The sequence below is a fragment of the Mytilus californianus genome, unplaced genomic scaffold, assembly GCF_021869535.1.
Source record: "Mytilus californianus isolate M0D057914Y unplaced genomic scaffold, xbMytCali1.0.p SCAF_9, whole genome shotgun sequence".
Lineage (NCBI taxonomy): Eukaryota > Metazoa > Mollusca > Bivalvia > Mytilida > Mytilidae > Mytilus > Mytilus californianus.
In genome coordinates this window covers 7832159-7851366 of record NW_026262745.1, presented here as the reverse complement: position 1 = coordinate 7851366, position 19208 = coordinate 7832159, and the positions used below count along the sequence as shown (strand labels likewise).

Below are 19208 nucleotides of genomic sequence, written 5' to 3'. Positions count from 1 at the left end.
ACTAAAGTATTAATAAGTGAAGTTACATGAAGTTCATGTGGTCGATTGATGTAGTAAACTGTATGGACAAGGAGTTAAAACAGTAGGGGTTTATACTCCAAGGCCTAGGTGGTCCATTTAACGGATTTTGGATCAATGTTGTAACTTTTGTTTTCTATGCTCTAGTGTACAGATGTTCAGATAAAATGAATTGAATAAAAAGACAAATCAAGGAAATAAACAAAACCTGCGGGAATCGCATCAATTCCCACAGGAGCGAGACCGTGTATGTCAAAAGGGTTAGCTACTCATACTATGCATGTACTGGGTCAAAATATCTGGATCGGATATAGGACAAAATCGTTAAAATTAGAGATAAGACGGCTATTCTGGTATTTGAATATATAAGACTGTGCAAACAAATCGCCCGTGAGTCGAGACACATATCGTATATCGGTAAAAAATTTGGAATAGTAACATTAAAACATATGTAGTGTTGATGTCAGTCGTTCTTCCTCATAACTCTGTGGGAGCAGTTTTTATTGTAAGGAGCACACCCCTGCTAATGAAGTCCGTATAGTAAGAGCATGCACGTGCGCATAGTATCAATTGAGATATGTAAACGAAAAAACAAGATATAAAGGCTAACGTGATTTTTTTTAAATTTAAACAGGAAGAAACCTTTTAGCAGCTGTAACTGTCCATGATGTAGTGACACAACAGTTTAACTATTCTTTAAATCCCAATGAGCATTAATCGTGACGTTATAATTGCCTACCATAAAACTGCCATAACATGAGAATGCATAGTTAATTTTGTACCCGGAGATGTTAAAATAGCTTTTTAAACAATAGACTTATTAAAAAGGGATATAGTTACGATACTGTTGTCAGGTCATTAAAGATTGCATATTTTGGCGTTAATATTGATTCACTTATAGGGTCTTTGCATCGGCACTAAACACATTTATTTAAAAACCAGTTGTTGGCATGACACGGGTTGTGTTCTTCTCATATATGTTATGATGGTATGATACTAAACCCCTAACGGGAAGGATTGTGCCTGATATTCATATGATGAAGACATAATCTTTCAATCAGTTTAATTGAAGTCTGGAGCTGGTATGTCAGTTAACTGCTAGTAGTTTGTTGTTATTTATGTATTATTGTCATTTTGTTTATTTTCTTTGGTTACATCTTCTGACATCAGACTCGGACTTCTCTTGAACTGAATTTTAATGTGCGTATTGTTATGCGTTTACTTTTCTACATTGGCTAGAGGTATAGGGGGAGGGTTGAGATCTCATAAACATGTTTAACCCCGCCGCATTTTTGCGCCTGTCCCAAGTCAGGAGCCTCTAGCCTTTGTTAGTCTTGTATTATTTTTAATTTTAGTTTCTTGTGTACAATTTGGAGTTTAGTATGGCGTTCATTATCACTGAACTAGTATATATATTTGTTTAGGGGACAGCTGAAGGACGCCTCCGGGTGCGGGAATTTCTCGCTGCATTGAAGACCTGTTGGTGACCTTCTGCTGTTGTCTGTTCTATGGTCGGGTTGTTGTCTCTTTGACACATTCCCCATTTCCATTCTCAATTTTATTTTAAACAAAAATCGGATTTGGAAAGTGTAGAAGTTTGTATGATGTTATTACATGAATGTATGAATCAGAAAATATAAATATTTTTCAATCAAATTTAAAACGAGACAACATTTAAAGTTTTAATTGCTAGTTTTCATTTGAACCGCACTCAGTATCCAGGATAGTGAAGTAAAAACACTAACAAACGTAGATAGTTCAGATGGAAACAGTACGGTGTTTAAAAACGAGGAAAATAACTAACAGACAATACAAGGTACTTAGTTTCTGAGGATGATTTATCATGATATAAACTCATCATAGAAACCAGGAATGAAATTTTGTATTTACGCCAGACGACGCGCGTTTCGTCTACTAAAGACTCATCAGTGACGCTCGAATAAAACAAAGTCGAAAGGCCAAATAAAGTACGAAGTTGAATATTATTGAGGACCAAAAATTCCTAAATCTTTTGCCAAACAGTTAAGGTATTCTATTCCTAAGGTAGGAAGACACACACTCATCTTATATACCAGGATTGGAATTGTGTTTGCCAGACGCGTGTTTCAACAAAAGACTCATCAATGACGTTGTATCAAAAAGATTTAAAAGGCCAAATAAAGTAGAAAGTTGAAAAGCGTGGAGGACCCAAAGTTCCGAGATGTTTTGCTAAAGACAGCTTAAGTAATATATTCCTGGGGTAGAAAAAAACCTTAGTATTTCAAATAGTTATGCACACAAAATAATCATTTTCAATTTATTTACTGTATTTCCCTTATGTTCTGTCTCATGTATGATTCAAAAAATGAAGTGTCAAACTTTAACTTATTTACATTTATGTCTATCTTACTAAATTACGAGTCATTTATATTTAACTAGTTTTTACGCTAGTAAATCTGGCATTTTTGCTTAAGTCAAAATAGCTTCTATTGTGATCAATCAAACAATGAAGAGAATCAGAATCGTAACCTTAAAATGAAAAACAAAATATTATCCGAAAATCAATATAATTGTTTGTGCTTTAGTTTTCTGATGGATTCATTGTTTTTTGTTTTAAAAGAAAGATTGATCAAAATGAACCACAGACAAAACGGGCTAAACCCAGGCGCTCTGTAAGAAATACTGTAACTGCTCTACTAGTTGATACGTCTCGTCCTTAAGGGCATGTGCCAATATTGGTCGTGTATACAAAGACAAATTTTGTGCACTTCGAACTTTTATCAGTATGCAACTAACGTAAATACTTGGTTACAAAAAATGTAGAAGCTCGAAAAATTAAATAAGAATCACGCAATACTGAATTAAAAAAGAAAATGAATTGACCCACGGCATCACAAATTTCATATAAATATATTTATTAAAATTATTGGTCACATGATGTAGTAACAGTCTACAAATTGCTACTATCAACACGTGTTTGTGTTTATACTAAGCACACGGTTTGTGTTTATTTTAGTTATGGTTGGATGGCATATATCCGCAATGCGACTTTTACGGGTATATGTAGCTCATGAGATTCGTGAAAAGCATGATTAAGTATTACTTAAGGGGTTCGTTTGAGAAATTAAAGTTATTCGAAGTTTGCATATAGTTTACGTAGCAGCAGTTCGTTATTGTGGTTTGTCTGACTCAGAAAAACTTCTAGATTCTGACCATTAATCTTAGTCTGGTCCTAATTTACAATCGTCGCCTGATGTTAATTCCGCACATTCGATGTTTAAGACGTATCTTGACGGGAAGATTGCTACTGTTCATAAAGACTTGGCAGTTGTCAATGAGAAATTTGAAACCAAACTTAAGCAAGAAGTTTCAGTCAAACTAAACGGTGAAGAAAACCAAATACAGTTTCATTTCAAATGTGATATCATGGCCGACCTTGTTAAGCTTCATAAGAGTATTCATGATGAAGATGTAGCATGTATTGAATAAACTCATCATAGATACCAGGATTGACATTTTCTATTTGCGCCAGACGCACGTTTCGTCTACAAAAGATTCATCAGTGACGCTCAAATCAAACAAGATTTAAAAGGCCAAATAAAACACAAAGTTGAAGAGCATTGAGGACCAAAAATTCCTAAGAGTTTTGCCAGACACAGCTAAGGTAATCTATTCCTGGGGTAGAAAAACCTTAGTATTTCAAAAATGCAAAGTTTTAAAAACAGTTAATTTATAATTATGACCATATCAATGATAACTGAATTGGTATCAGGTGCTATCATCAAAGATACAGCGCAATAAGCTCATCCGCATTACAGACAAATATCCCGCAGACTGGAAAACCGTCCGTGAATATGAGAGTGACGACCTTGCTTCCGATTCAGAAGACGAGAAACGCATCCGTTCTGCTATGAGAAGTATCAGGGAGAAGAAAATACCTCATCCTTATAAAATCGCTACAGCTACTGTTTCTGCTCCTACTGCTTCAGTTTCCAATCAACTTCATGTTTGGCATAACAACTATCAACAGCCGCCCATTCGGACCAGAGACGGAGGGAACCCTCATCTCATGACATCTGTTACAACTGCAAACAGCTTGGTCACTGGAGAACTCAGTGTCCCCTTTTCAGTGCAAAACCAGTTGTCCCAGGGACATCAAGGCAACAGAGTTAATGATAAGTATGTTTATACTACTTTTCTTGATGAAAGTAATCTCTTCGGATATTTTTAACATTTTCTGTCACATGCAAAATATTTTGATAATATAGATATTTCAACTGTTGCAAAAGGGGTAAAATATAGTTTACGCAATCGTGTACAAATCTGGAAACATATAGGTGCAAATGATTTTGTTATTAATGCTATCAAACATGGTTACATTATTCCATATTTGCAGACTCACACATCTAAGTATTTAAGAATAACAAATCTGCAAATGTTCATTCAAAATTTGTAGATGAAGCAATTTCAGAATTACTGAACATCGGTTGTGTCTTTGAAACTCCATTTCAACTGCGTGTTGTCAATCCGCTAAGAGTTCGAGCAAAAAACGTCTGTATTCAGATTTAAGCAATTTTTTTTATTAAAAAAGAAAGGATAACATTTGAAGAGTGGAAGGTGGCTTTGAAATTATTTATCAAAAGGTTGCTTATCTATTTAAATTTGGTCTTAAGTCTGGATATTTTCTTTATAGGCGAGTGACATTTTTCAATAGGCCTCTTAGTTAAAGACTTTAATGCACCCACAAACACACGACTGTATTATATATCAATCGAAAGCTTATTATCTGTACTTTCTGTTTTGCCCAGGCGTAAAAAAATCGTACGGTGCATTTTCTGTTAAATAAAGGTCAAAGGTCAAGAATAAACATTCCAAATGTTTGCAATAATTATACAAAAAACCATTATCTAGTTCTTGTACGATAAAAATTTCCAAAAGATCTTATGAACCTTATATAACTTGATACATTAATTCCAAATCAAACAAAAATTAAGAGGTACGTTGCGCAATATTTCCCGAAAATTGAAATTCTTAACAAATCCTACAAAAATGAAAAACGATTCTCTAAAAGCAAAATATATCTTGGGGGATCGATATTTGTATGCTCAAACATTAAATAAATTTGTTTTTTCTATGTTTAGATAGCACATCGCTAATTGTCAATATCAGGTAGGAGAATAATTGTCCATAATAAAAGAATGGGTATTCAAAGTTCGAAAAGAATTATATCAGCTAATTGAGGTAAATATATGTTGGGGTTTTTTTCGAAGTCAAACATATTTACCTTTTGAAGTCATGTTGAAATGCAAACATGACTTTGCGACTAAATCGGTGGCAATATTTAAATAAGTAACCATCGTTTTGAAAACACTTGGTTGTCTTTTGCGTGATATAAACGAAATAGATATAATGCTGCTGCTTTTTATTTTGTTTAAAAACGTGTTAAACATGTTAAATGTGTTTAGAAGTTTAAATTCGTTAATTATTAGAATGAAAGCTGTTTTGGGTGTTTTCAGCATAAGATTTTAAAATACAAATGCAGGTAATTATGTATGTAAAACATTATTAGTAGTTGTTTTTTTAAATAAATGAAAGGTTGAATACCCTTCCTGACCTCATAAGATCATTCGTTGTTTGAGATAGTGATCGTTTTCATGCTGCGCTGTGTTTTGTGGACTGTTGTTCGTCTGTTGGACTTTTATTTTATTTTGTTCATGGTTTTATCTAAGTTTCTTTGATTTATGGTTTGAGATTGTCCTTTTGGTATCACTTTACTTTAAAGACATTAAGTTGCAGTAATGAACATCGCCAAAAAAATCGCCTCACAGTAAAGTAAAGAGGATTAAACGCAATAAGACAAATATCCGCGAAAATAAGTTAATTTGCTGACGGTGAAATATATAACCAATTCGTAATCATGATATATTTAACCACAATTTTTAAAACTTTTATTACTAAAAGAGAAATTGAAGATATCAAAGAGACATTCAAACTCATAATTTGAAAACAAACTGACAAAGCCGGAGCAATAAAACGAAAAAACTACAAAAAGACAAGCAAGAGTATACAAAACACAACATATTAAACTAAAGATTGAGCAACAAAAACCCCCCAAAAAACTGGGGTGAACTCAGGGCTTCAGAAGGGTAAGCAGATCCTGTTCCACATGTGGCACCCGTCTTGTGGCTCATGTTATTCTTAACCCGGTGATAAGTCTAATTCGGTGGGTGATATTCGAGGCCGAGAGGATAGTATTGTGGTTACGTCGATTGGTACTTACGTATCCGTCGTCATCTGGCGAATCAGATATTCCATAACGGTCAACCAACTCGTAATGGCGTCTATAAAATTTTTGAAGGGATGATTTCAACTTCCCATTTTGAAGTCTGGTTTAGTAGCTTCCTTGTTAGCAGTAACCCACTATCAAGGAAAATCATGAAAGTAAATGCAAGCTCTGGAATATTGTATCGTCTGGGAGTTATATACTCCATATGCAGGCGTTGCTGAAATGTTGCTACATAGAAATGGAAGGTTCACAATTGGGTAGCTGAAATCATCCATTTTGTCGTAAAATTTGTTCTCATCTGACCTAGGTAGCGCATCTCTGCATCTAACAACAAAACAGACACTAAGTAAAGATCTGAGAGTACTCACAGTTACTGACAGCTAGTTAAAAACCAACAACAACTGATATAAAAATCATATTTTGATTGTTTCATAAATTATGATACTTAAAAATGTGTGTTTCAAATTACATTTTGAAATAGTAATTTTAAATAGGAAAATGCTAATAACTTTCAGTTAATATTTATAGCACGGAATTAAATATATTCAAAACAACATTTAGATATTTGTATTGTTGGCATAATTTAACAACAGAAGGTTTCTCATGATAATCAGGTGTTCCGGAAGGGTAAGCAGATCCTGTTCCACATGTGGCACCAGTCGTGATATGCTCATGTAAGTACAAACCCGGTGATAAGTATAGTTCGGTAGGTCACATTTGGGAAAAAGGACGATATGATTGTGGTTACGACAATTGGAACGTATTTGCCGTCATCTTTGAAACAAATATTCCAGAATGGTCAACCAACTCGTAATGCCGCCTGTAAAATTTACGAAGAGATGATTTCAACTTCACCACTTTGAACTCTTGGTTAAATAGATTCCTTGTGAGCAACAACCCTCTGCAAGGAAATCATGATATGAAATGCAAGCCCTGGAATATCGTATGAACTGGGAGATGTATACTCCATATGCAGGTGCTGCTAGAATGTTGCTACATAGAAATGGAAAGTTCACAATAGGTAATCTGAAATCATCTCTTTTGTCGTTAAATTTTGTTTTCAACCGACCCTTATTGTTAACTTCTAGATATAAGTCAAGATATGAGGCAGACTTAACTACATCTGTTGTATCCTTTATATCAAGCTCGAAGGGATAGACGCGTTCAAAATAGTCACCAAACTTTGAATTATTTAGTGAGAGGACATCATCTATATAACGGAAAGTGAAGTTATAGGATAATGCTTACTTCTTTTCTTTCTTCCTTAGAAGCTCCTGTATGAAGTCAGCCTTGTATAAATAAAGGAACAAGTCAACAAGAAGAGGGTCACAGTTGGTTCCCATGTATGCCGATTGTTTTGTTGAAAAACACGTCCTCCAAACGTAACAAATATGTTGTCAATCAAGAAATCAAGCATCTTGATAAGGTCAATTTCAGAGAATGTTTTGTTTGAATTAGACTGATTTTTTATAAAGTACGATTTATAAAACAAAGCAGGGCCAACTCTTTCAATTTGTTTTTTAGTTTGGAATGAGTGAGTTTATAGTTAGTGCATCAAAATAGATAATATGTAAAGATGTCCACTAACGTCACCACAAAAGTACAAGAGAAAAACAGTAAGGTTATAAAATATTTTACGCAAAATGGATGTTACCATACTTTGGACCTCTCTATCATTGCTGTCTTTTTATCACATAAGGTGACATGTTTACAATTGAAGAAGTAGTGAAATGAATTTGGATAAATGGTTCACCAATAGTAGTCTGTTTGGGGATATATGAAAATTTGGGATTTATAATAGTTTTATATCGAACGAATAGATGATTGTAATTTAACGGCAATGGATTTGCCTATCTTTTGATGTTCTTATAAAATTAGGCGACTATATTTAACCGATGTTCAAATCTCGTTAAAGGATTAGGAAGAGACAAATAAAGGTAACAAAGAAAATGACTGTTTCCAGTTTATTCTTTGGTTGCAATATTTTTCTTCCTAACATATTTTTCATTCATCATGAACTTTAGTTTGTGTAGCATTCGGGCTATTTCTATACTAGACATCCATTCCGAACATGTTGAGTATTTTATTGTAAATGCCTCGACTGTTTTGAAACTAACATAAGTTATTCTTTAATTATATTACTATGGCTCGACTTCGTGTAACAAATTGATAATATTCAACTAAAAAGGAAATCAACTTAGAACAATACCTCAGCAGGATACTTAAAATTCGAAATAAAATATTTGTCGTTGTATATCTATCTATGAATATTTTTGTTGGCGATGTCTCTTGATCCAAAAAGTTGTAAACTTCACTTAATTAGAAATAAAAAGCTAACACGAATGCGGTTTTCTGTACAAGCATTTCATAAAGTGTGATTTTTTGCTGATGACATTTTAAATAAAATACATTTGTGTTTGCAACAGCCTTGTCTGACCTGACGACTTGTTCTGTAAATACTTTTTCTTACATGCGTGTGGTTTTTTTTTAATCTCTGGTAATGTGTCATGCAGAATTGAATCTATCTAAAAAAAAAAAAAGACATGTAAAAAGTTAATTTGTCAGAACCGGTTTTGAAATTCAGTACTCAAACACACTTAAAAGGGTGCAAAACCTTAGTGCTGAATTGTTGATATACATGGTCCATTCTTACGTAGATGGCATACTTGTTCATGGTTGCAAGTTGGGAATATGGCAAAACAAATGGTAGGATAATATTTCTATGTCTTCAAAAAATTGTGTCTTATCCTTTTGTTTTTAGCATGGCAATGTCAGTTTGTTTTCGACTTGTGAGTTTTAATATCCCTTTGGTAGCATTTCGCCCCCATTTTATCGTTGTGTTGAACAAACAGATATAACTACGCTAAACTAGTACATGTAATAAGGTGTAGTCAAATCAGCAAATTTCGAAACTAGGTCAATTTCACAGGTCGTTCTCTAAATCAGTTTACAGTTTACGGAAAATAACTTTTACTGAATGCACAAGGAATGCTCAGATTGATCAATTGGCTTCATAAATACATGTTTCTTACGTTTATATTTAAAGTCAACTTATGTGTCGGAGTGTAAAAGTCTAATGAAATTAATTAAAAATAGGAATTTAAAAAGGCAGATTATATAATTAATTTATATAGCTGGTAATTAATATGTATAAAAGATCTCAAAACCAGTATAGGTTTTCAATAAAAATTTCAACATCAAAGAAACATTTTGTATTTATTCATGTTCATGATGTTGTGACACTATTCATTACAAATGTTTCAAACCCTAAACTATTTTGGCACTTATAGTATGATTGCAAGTGTTTCTGTGTGCTTTGTTTTCTTTTTCTTTGTATTTTTCCATAATGTTTACTTCAGTCCAACAAAGATAGAACAAAAAAAGGGATTATTAATAATTGTATCGTTTACGTTTTTATTTATTTACTTAATCTTATTTTCTTTTTTAATCATTATTCAGCTTTGAAAAATTGTAATAATGGAGTTGAATATCGCTTATATCACCCTTTTCAGCCACTAATATAACAACTAGAAGGGGATTACCATGATGAAATTTCTCTGTTTAGTTGAACAATGAAATATGTCTACCTAAACTTAAGCATTAGGCAGTAAACGTTCAAGTTATTGCCGTATAAGAAACACACAAACTTTCACATAAAATTTATCTTGCGCAATTAAAAATAATTGTACAACCATTATTGAACCATGTAGGAACACAAATAATATTCACGTCTACTTCGTGGGTTTTTAAGCATAAGTTTTTGAAAGAAACTTTTTTTCAATAATCAAATGTAAAATCTATTACATCACAAAACCAGTTTACATTTAGCTATAGAATTTTACTGAATAAATCAATACATTTAAGTCAATTCGAATTAAAATACACATTTTAATACATGATGAAAATGTAATTTACAAGTTACCCGTTTAGAAAGGTATGATTATAAAACTGTTAAATTTAAATTTTATCAAGACTACTCAAATATGATACCGATATCACAATACTTTTTTATTTGTTTGTCTTCATGTTTGTATTTTGTTTGTTTGTGTGAATATAGTTGTCTAATTACCAAATAGACATCATTTCTTCTATGGTACACAACTAGCTGAGAGGTGTTTGGACCATGAATGTTCTTTATCGGCTTTATGATTTCAATTTTATTTATTCCAACTTTAGAAAAATTATAATTATTTATTAAATGTTCATATTAATTAAATATCATTAACCTTTTCGTAAATGTTTGTAGATGTTAAAAGAAGTCTAATGTTTTTATCAATTCTAGACGCCACATTTTAAAAGCAATTAAGGATGGACTTTCTTTTATATAAATTTGAGTTTAAAATAAACAGACGTAAAATACCCATGACAAAGCTTTTCTTTTTAAATATTCACCATATGAGCCTTATTTACATACAATACAAGTCGTCAGTCATTAAATATGTACACTTCAATAAAAAAAACTATTTCATTTATACAAATATGGTGTACAGAATATCGTACGAGGAATTACTCACTTACAAAAAGGCGCAAATTGAATATCAACATATTTATAGCAGTGATTGGTATTTCAAACGTTTTTATTATCTAAATAGGAAGTATAGAGATTTTGACCCGTGTAGAGGTGAAGAATTTTTATATATGAAAAGAAAAGAACATCAGTGACGAACAATGTACAAAATATTAACTTACATAGATACACCCTAGTAAACCTGCTATATGTTTTGTCGTTAGATGACTTAATATTTGTTAGAAACCTGTTCTGTTGGTAATGAAAAAACATTTAATGGTTGTCGGTCTTCAAACAGGTGGAAGCAGTACTATAGATACAACTGAGTCATACACAAATTGCTCATTTACATCGTCAAATTATGTAATTGTAACTTATTTTAATCATTCTCACAACATTACCGATGTGCCTTTTGATACAAATGCAGTACATTTAGAGGAAATTACAAAATGGATTTGGATTATAATATCACCAATAATATTTATTGTCGGAGTTTTTGGAAACATTGGAATTATTATTGTTTTATGTCGGATGAAAAAATGGAAAAAAATTACCTACAATTTTCTTTTTATTCTTTCTGTTTCGGACACTACTGTACTCATAACTGGATTAATGAGACGATGGATTCTAGCAACGTTCGACCTTGACATTCGGACCATTTCCGACTTCGGTTGTAAACTGGATGTCTTTATGATATATTTTTCAATGCATATTTCGTCATGGATACTAGTGTCCATAACTGTTGAGAGGTTTGTAAAAACTCGGTTTCCGTTACAATATCGAACAGCAAAATTTTCATCACTGCTTAAAATAGTTCTAATTGTACCAATACTGATGAGCCTCGTAATGGATGGTCCTCTTTTTATTACAAACGGTTTGGTGAAATTACAGAATGAATATGTATGCAATAACACATCATCTGCATCTTACAATTATGAAGAAAAATATTATGTTGTCATCGATCTTGTATGGCTGTCTCTTCTTCCATTTATATTGATGTTTATTATGAATATCTTTATTGGGGAAACATTACGGAGCTCTGGACGATTACGTGGATTATTTATGAGGAACAAAGAATATAGAAAGCGCACCATAAGGAGTAGTAAGCGCCTTACTCGGATGTTATTCTTCACAAGTATATATTTTCTAATAACTACACTTCCAATATCAATTCTCTTTGTAATTGATTCGTTTACCACATCAAAAACTACATTGATATCAGCACAACTTGGGCTTTCCGAAGCAATTCTGTATTTGTTTCAATTTTCTAATTATGGAATTAACTTTTACATATACGTCAATGTCAACGAAACATTTAAAAGAAACCTACCAAAGATTTGCAATAGAAATATGTAAGTATACAAGGATAAAACAAAATAATATCATATCATATGACAACCTCAATATTTTCTGTCAATCTCAATTATTTTATTGATTCCATTGACTGTTTAGGCAAAAAAGGTAATAATACAATCAAATTTTCTTTACAACGTTAACTAAAGGCTAATAAACGCTTTATTTATAATAATAAATTTTACCGAAGAATTTAGTACATTGATTATAAAGTAAACATTTCAATTAATTTGAAAAAAATAGCTAAATACAAAGCTTTTATACGATATATTTTTTCTTAAATCTTCTCGACATACATTCAATAAATGTACAAGGCTAATTTTTTGTAGGTCATCGTACTTGTTTTTTAGAAGTATTTTGTCGTATGTTATTATATTCATTCGATGTTCATTTATATAGATTATGTAGGGAATAATTTGTTTTGAATAAAACATGAACTCGTCGACAGAAATTTATATTGACCAGTTTAGATATTTTAAAGCAAAACTATCAGTAATTTTTTTCTTAATTTTCGTTGAACATTTTAAAATATGTATGTAGCATGTAGTGATAAAATTGAGAATGGAAAATAGACTGTTTAATCAACCTTCCAAGTTTGATTAATTTATGCAAAATGTTCCTGTGGTTGTCCAATCGCCAACCATTTGTTTAACGAGCAAGTCTATGATTATAGATTGAAGTAGTTATAAATTAGTCTTCAAGAATATTTCTGGCAAGAGAAAAATATGTTTCAGTCAATTACATTTTACGTGGCAGAACAATTTTCACAGTTTAAGCTTATATGGTTTAAATTTGAATAAAACAAGATATGATACCGACTTATGATATTGACCATGACCCTTGAAGTTTAGCTTAGTTTAAGAGTGTCATTCTACCTAAATACGACTGGTCTCGTGTGAGTATGTGCATGCGTATATGAAAATAATGTTTATAGATATGAGAAGATGTGGTATGAGTGCCAATGAGACAACTCTCCATCCAAGTCAAAATTTAAAAAAGTAAACCATTATAGGTCAAAGAACGGTCTTCAACACGGAGCCTTGGCTCACACCGAACAGCAAGCTATAAAGGGTCCCAAAAATTACTAGTGTAAAAACATTCAAACAGGAAAACCAACGGTCTAATCTATATAAAAAACGAGAAACGAGAAACACTTATGAACCACATCAACAAACGACAACTACTGGACATCAGATTCTTGAATTAAGACAGGTTCAAACAATTGCAGCGGGTTTTAACGTTTTAATGGTACCAAACCTTCATCCTTATCTGAAACAATAGTGTAACATTACAACATAGAAAGACACACTATAAAATATCAATTGAAATGGCTTAACTCAATCAAAAGACATATTAACACCAGCGAACATACACTGAACAAATAAATTTGATCTATGATACAATGTAAATACAAGATAAATAAACTAAGGGAAGAAAAATTAAAGTAACATGTTATACCGCTGTGAAATGTTAAATAATTTAAGAAAAACAATATGCTTGAACAAAAATATCAGCCATTTGTAATTACTTTAAATACAGGTAGATGAAAATAATTTTGTTGTTAGGTAAACGTGTACAGTTCAAATGGAGAAAGGAAATATTTGTACAAAATAAATAATTTTGATGTTTATAGTACGAAGAAGTGAAAATTTAAAGTTATACCAAACACTTATCAAGGCTAGTATATAGACCAGATATAGCCGTGAATAAATAACATTAAATAACAAAAAAGCATTACAATTAGTATCAACAGGTCAAATAAACAAGAAAGTACGATTTGAGAGTACTCACAGTTACTGACAGCTAGTTAAAAGCCAAAAACAATTAATAAAAAAAATCAAGCATCAGAGACTAAAGTCAACTAAAACACATCCCAGGGATTTAGTATTTTAACCTCATGGCAGTAGGATAGTTAGGAGTTAACCTCTTTATAGATCAAAATGAACGTGGGTGTGTCTTTATACATCCCGTTTGAAAAGAATACAAATTTAGTTATGTTTTAATTTGCTGATGACAAAATCGATATTAGTGCCAATGTAAACTATATTCAAAGATCTAATTACAACATTGGTAATATAACCTTTACTAATAAGTTTGTTTAAAGGTTCGATGAGTTTACACGGATCACATAGTGATTTCCGCGCTTTAAGTACAATATTACCGTGAAATTTAGGATGTGAAATACCGTTTTAATCAGTTTTCTACAGGTACAGCCAAATTTACTAATCAAATCTTGTATCTATGAAAGAATTTAGTAAAAGTTTTACGTAATTTATGGTAACGAAATCCCTGACTTAATAATTTACCAGTGATGCATTGATTACGTTCGTTAAAATCTATGACATCACTACACACACGGGCATAACGAACGAGTTGGGATATATAAACACCGTATTTGCTTGTTTGACTGAGAAAATATTTAAAATAGAAACATAACGGAAGGTTTCAGATACTTAAACTCCTTGTTGTGATATGAGCTTACCTTAAAAGTTTGAAAGTCTTGTAAAAAGAAATAATAATAACAAAACGATAACTTGGAAGTATTGGAAGTATTCATAATTCACGTCTTAGATTTCGTTTAAGAATACATTAAAATTCATTTTCATCCAATTTATGCAAACTGTCTTATATTTCTTATACTTGATGTTACTAACATTGTGCTACTTGAACATTAGGTAGAATTCAAGTCAGTGTATAAAACAAGACATAAAATGGAAGTAAAAAAAATGGAACACAATTGGCTTTAAAGAAAAAAATTACGTATTGTTATTTAAACGGTGTTTATTTAAAATGCATAATAGGTCGTTTATGAAGATAACATCACACTTGAAATTGTTAAAGAGAGATTTGATCACCTCTTACAAGGAAACTAATAAATAATATCATATTTTTTTTCTTCCAAATCGAGTTGGGCTATTTTTTTTTCATCAAAACTATTCTAAAACTTTTAGCAGGCTGTATTCAGCAGACCCAGTTTTCCAATCGAATTCTACATATAGGTCATTTTCTAAAAATGTCAAATTTCGAAATTGCAAAATGGAATAAAAGTTACTAGTTTAAATAAAAAAAACAATACTTTCGGAGCAACATATACAAAAATGAATTCTTGGTAATAGCAAACAAGAATATATTGAAATTTTTTTTGATAGGATGTGCAATATTAGTGTCTCTTCTGTTACAATGATAAAAAGGAAATTTAGGCTATTTAGAAAAGGCATCGATAACATTTTAGCTTGTTTGTCGTGGTCAATAAGGTGGTTTTCGAGAGCAAAAACTTCTTTATATTTTCAGTCTGTGTATTGATAGATTGTTTGTCAATTTTCCATGTTGTTCCTAAAAATACATCTAAAACTTGCTTTTCAAATGTTATGAAAATAACCACCAACAACGAAAGTCTAAGATAGCATTCGAAATGGTTAGTGTTTATTTTCTCTTTCTTATAAATCCAACATCAAGTAATTCCCTCGCATATTGTTTTACTTTTGTCATTCTGTTTTTGGTAACATGGCCATGCGATAACGATATATCACCATATCAAGTTATATCCTGTAACCCGTTTTGTCTATCCTGCTACCGATATCATTACTACATTTGTCTGTGCTAAATTGCCTTTAAAAAAGCTTAAATAACCACACATTTTATTATTTGTAAAAATATATGTAACTATATACTTTTTGAAGACGTTTCGATCAAATATCATGTTACTGTAACAAAAGTAACAGGATAGTCAGTACAGGATATACAAATTGCTATATTCAAACATATGCTGTTGTAAAATAACTACTCCCTTTTATTCAGTGATAATGTTTTTCTTCTGTAGTCTTAGTTTCAACAAGAAATTGCACTTTTTACATGTGTAATAGTGTTGTAATTAATAAATTTGTTGGTAACATAATAGACAGGATAAAAGGGTTCGCACGTATTCTTTTAACAGGATTTTCAAAGGAAAATATCGGTTATTAATTTGGTGATTTTTTTTGGGAGGGCTGTCGGGCGATTGGAGGTCAAGTTCGATTTTCACGATTTTAACTTTTTTCGTTGTTGAGTTGTAGACCTTTAAGTAGCAAAACGTGATACATAGAGCGTTGTCCGTGTTCATACTGGAGCTTATTATTGATGTTTAGACTCATAAATCATACACTTTATGACCATAAAACTTTTCTTTAAACACTTACAACTGCATTTTCCATTAAAGGTAAAACAATAAGCATACTTTAGGTGTTCTGAAAAATCAACATGTTCTTAAATTACCCATAAAAAAACATATGTGTACGTTATCTTCATGTTAGTTAAGACATTTAATTGATGGTCTAATTTTATATATATCATTCTTTAAAAATGTACTCTCGTAAATGTTTTGTAAAATTGAAATCATAAACGTTTATCCAATTCAAATATGTTAAGTCACTATCCGAAAAAAATACGGAGAAAATACTGGAACTTTGTGTTGGTAGCTGCACTGTGCAGGTTTTTTTTGTATGTTTCAGTTTTAAACACGTATTCTCGAGGGGCAATAGGAGAGTCTTGTGCTAAAAAAGTGTTGTTCGCTGTTGTTCGTATGTTTGGTGATTCTTATTATCATTTTTGTGTATTAAATGAAAACAGATAAAAATAATTCAAATATTCAAGTAGGGCAAAACGTGTTTTCTGTTTTAGTGTCTTTTTTAAGTATTCAGGAATCTCAAGGGTTTACTGAGATCAAAAGTATGATCATCAAGACCTTGACTACCAGCACCCGTGATGAGAGACAAAATAATTTGCTTTTCGAGATGTTTAAATGCACAGCCAACTTTGATCGTAAATGGGACGTTAAATCCGATTCATCAATCATGTGTCATAATTTCTGCATGCATGCTTTTTAGTTTTAGCAAACATACCCTCTTTTCTGTAAATAAATCACATTTCCCACTTCATCCAAATTGACCAACTATGCAGTACCTACCTGATTGATTTATTGCTTAATTTGCTCTCGTCCTAAATATACGTAAAATATATGCCGCTAAACTTTAAAACAAACAACATGTGAATGACCAATCTGAGCTAGGGTCTTTTGAATATTTATCAATATCGTTGCAATTTACTACTTCGCTGCTTTCTATTGAGGAAATAAACTATCATAGATACGGAAGAGTGACTGATTTGAATAAGTTGTATATTTTCTGACAACACTTATATTAAAGTCAGAAGAGAATAGTAATTATGTCATGTATTTCTGTTCATGTCGTTCAAATCAAGTACAAATTGATAAAGAACATGAAAGAGACGGATTACATTGCAGACGTTTATTTGATATCTCACTGTGCTCGTTATTAGAGAACTCGTATTCAAATAAAACTGTACTTTCATTTGAATAATTTATCTATCAATTTAATCTTTTAATAACAAAAAGGAAGAGCTGTGATTTAAATTCATTTCGAGTCGTATTACGAAAACAAACACCACATATAAGGAGGGCTTAATTTTTATAGCCCACAACAGTTTATATGCATGCAATCAATGATCTTGCAAAAATTTTGAAATATTATCCAATTGATTGAGAATATTAAAATTGAAAATACATAAACCGACAAATTATAACAATTTTATGTAAAGGATTGCAGGGAAATTAAGAAGCGTCAACAATTTATTTCCCTTACTATTGTTCATACTGCAGCTTATTTTACAGACTCCCCTGCCAATTGAAGGTTTATTTTAACATATCTACATTTCAAAAATAATCTTTTCATCAGGGATTGAATTGTTGCAGATCTTCTTTGATTTATTTTGTGTTATGCAGTAAATGGACGAAACCTGAGTAACACTGCTGCTGTTAATACTGATATATGTACATTATGTCGATTCTGTAAATTTCTAAAGAGTTTGTTTAGAACACGAAAGATACATCATGCTCATATTGCATCTAAACTCTTGACACTGAATACCACTTAACTGCATGCAAAAACCAAGTTCAACCAATTATATTCATGCATAAGTTGCTGTCGAGGATTGTACCCATGACTATTATCTGTAGGGAATTTCCCAAAACAAACAATTGACTATAGAAGACAAATTTTGTCGTTTATGGAAATAACTCACTAATCCAATATTTCTTATTTGCAAAACATAAACATGATGTTGTATTACCTACATTACTTAATGAAAAAAAAAATGATTGATTCTTTATTAGTTCATAAAGTATTCAAATATCGGCAATGCTTCATTTTATCAAAGCTTAGATATTGTTAATGCATCTAGTTTATAATTGTTTCAGAATACGTAGACGGACTTCGACACAGCAGAACTCGTCTATTTCAACCAGGACAACGCAAACTGATGTGCCAACCTCGGTTCAAAATGGCAACGTTCACACTTCCGAAGATTTAATAAGATGCCAGGAGTCAGATAAGCATGTTCAAAACCAAAGACACTCACCGCAAATCATCGATATATCAATATTACTTCTTCCTTCATTACAAGATCAAGTCGGTTCTTTATCAGAACAAGAAATGTTACACATTGCTGGTAAAGAGGAAACTTTTAATCAGGGTACAATTATAGAAAGTACATATCTCTAACGATCATAATTAAAGCATTAAATGTTTCAAATTTGAATTTACATATACGAACAGCTATTGAATCTTAGACTCATTAACATTATAGAATAAGGTCCTATATGATGATACATGGGTCTGAACTTTAGATGTAGAGCAAGGTACCTTGTATCAGTTTCATTCACAGTGTCAAAATCTAAAAGTTGTCAAATCCTTCTAAAATGGGAATATTAAAAAGTTCTTAATGTATGATTAAAAAAATGTCAACAATGTTTTGCATTGCGCAAGGTCATGCGTTTCTTAGACTGTTTATAACGTCTTTACACTAAATCCGTTGGATGTGTATTGATTTATAATGAAACCTGGGAGATCTGATCTATTTAATAGTTGTAATTGGCTTTGTATTAGCTTTCAGGAACTGTAAGTACTCTTGTATCGGTGTTTTGTGTCTATTATTTTTATATAGTTGTGTTTGTGCCTCGTATTGTCTTTTGGGTTAAACCAGTTGCAATTGATTTTTACAGTTTGTTCTTAT

The 19208-nt window shown here is 31.7% G+C and overlaps 1 protein-coding gene across 4 annotated transcripts in view; it reads left to right on the top strand.

Annotated features, from left to right (window-relative positions):
• The window catches only part of LOC127714966 (probable G-protein coupled receptor 139), a 50923-nt gene extending 31978 nt beyond the window's left edge, over positions 1-18945 (top strand). Inside the window, exons 1-3 of one of the 4 annotated variants that reach the window (XM_052220990.1) lie at positions 10148-10217; positions 10876-12142; positions 18394-18945. In XM_052220990.1, the coding sequence (XP_052076950.1) occupies positions 11052-12142; positions 18394-18697 (1395 nt within the window). In that variant the 5' untranslated portion in view covers positions 10148-10217; positions 10876-11051 and the 3' untranslated portion in view covers positions 18698-18945. Of the gene's footprint in view, positions 1-10147; positions 10218-10716; positions 12143-18393 lie in introns of those variants that run through there. The other 3 variants (XM_052220993.1, XM_052220989.1, XM_052220991.1) reach the window with 3 other exon arrangements.
• Positions 18946-19208: the final 263 nt, after the last annotated feature.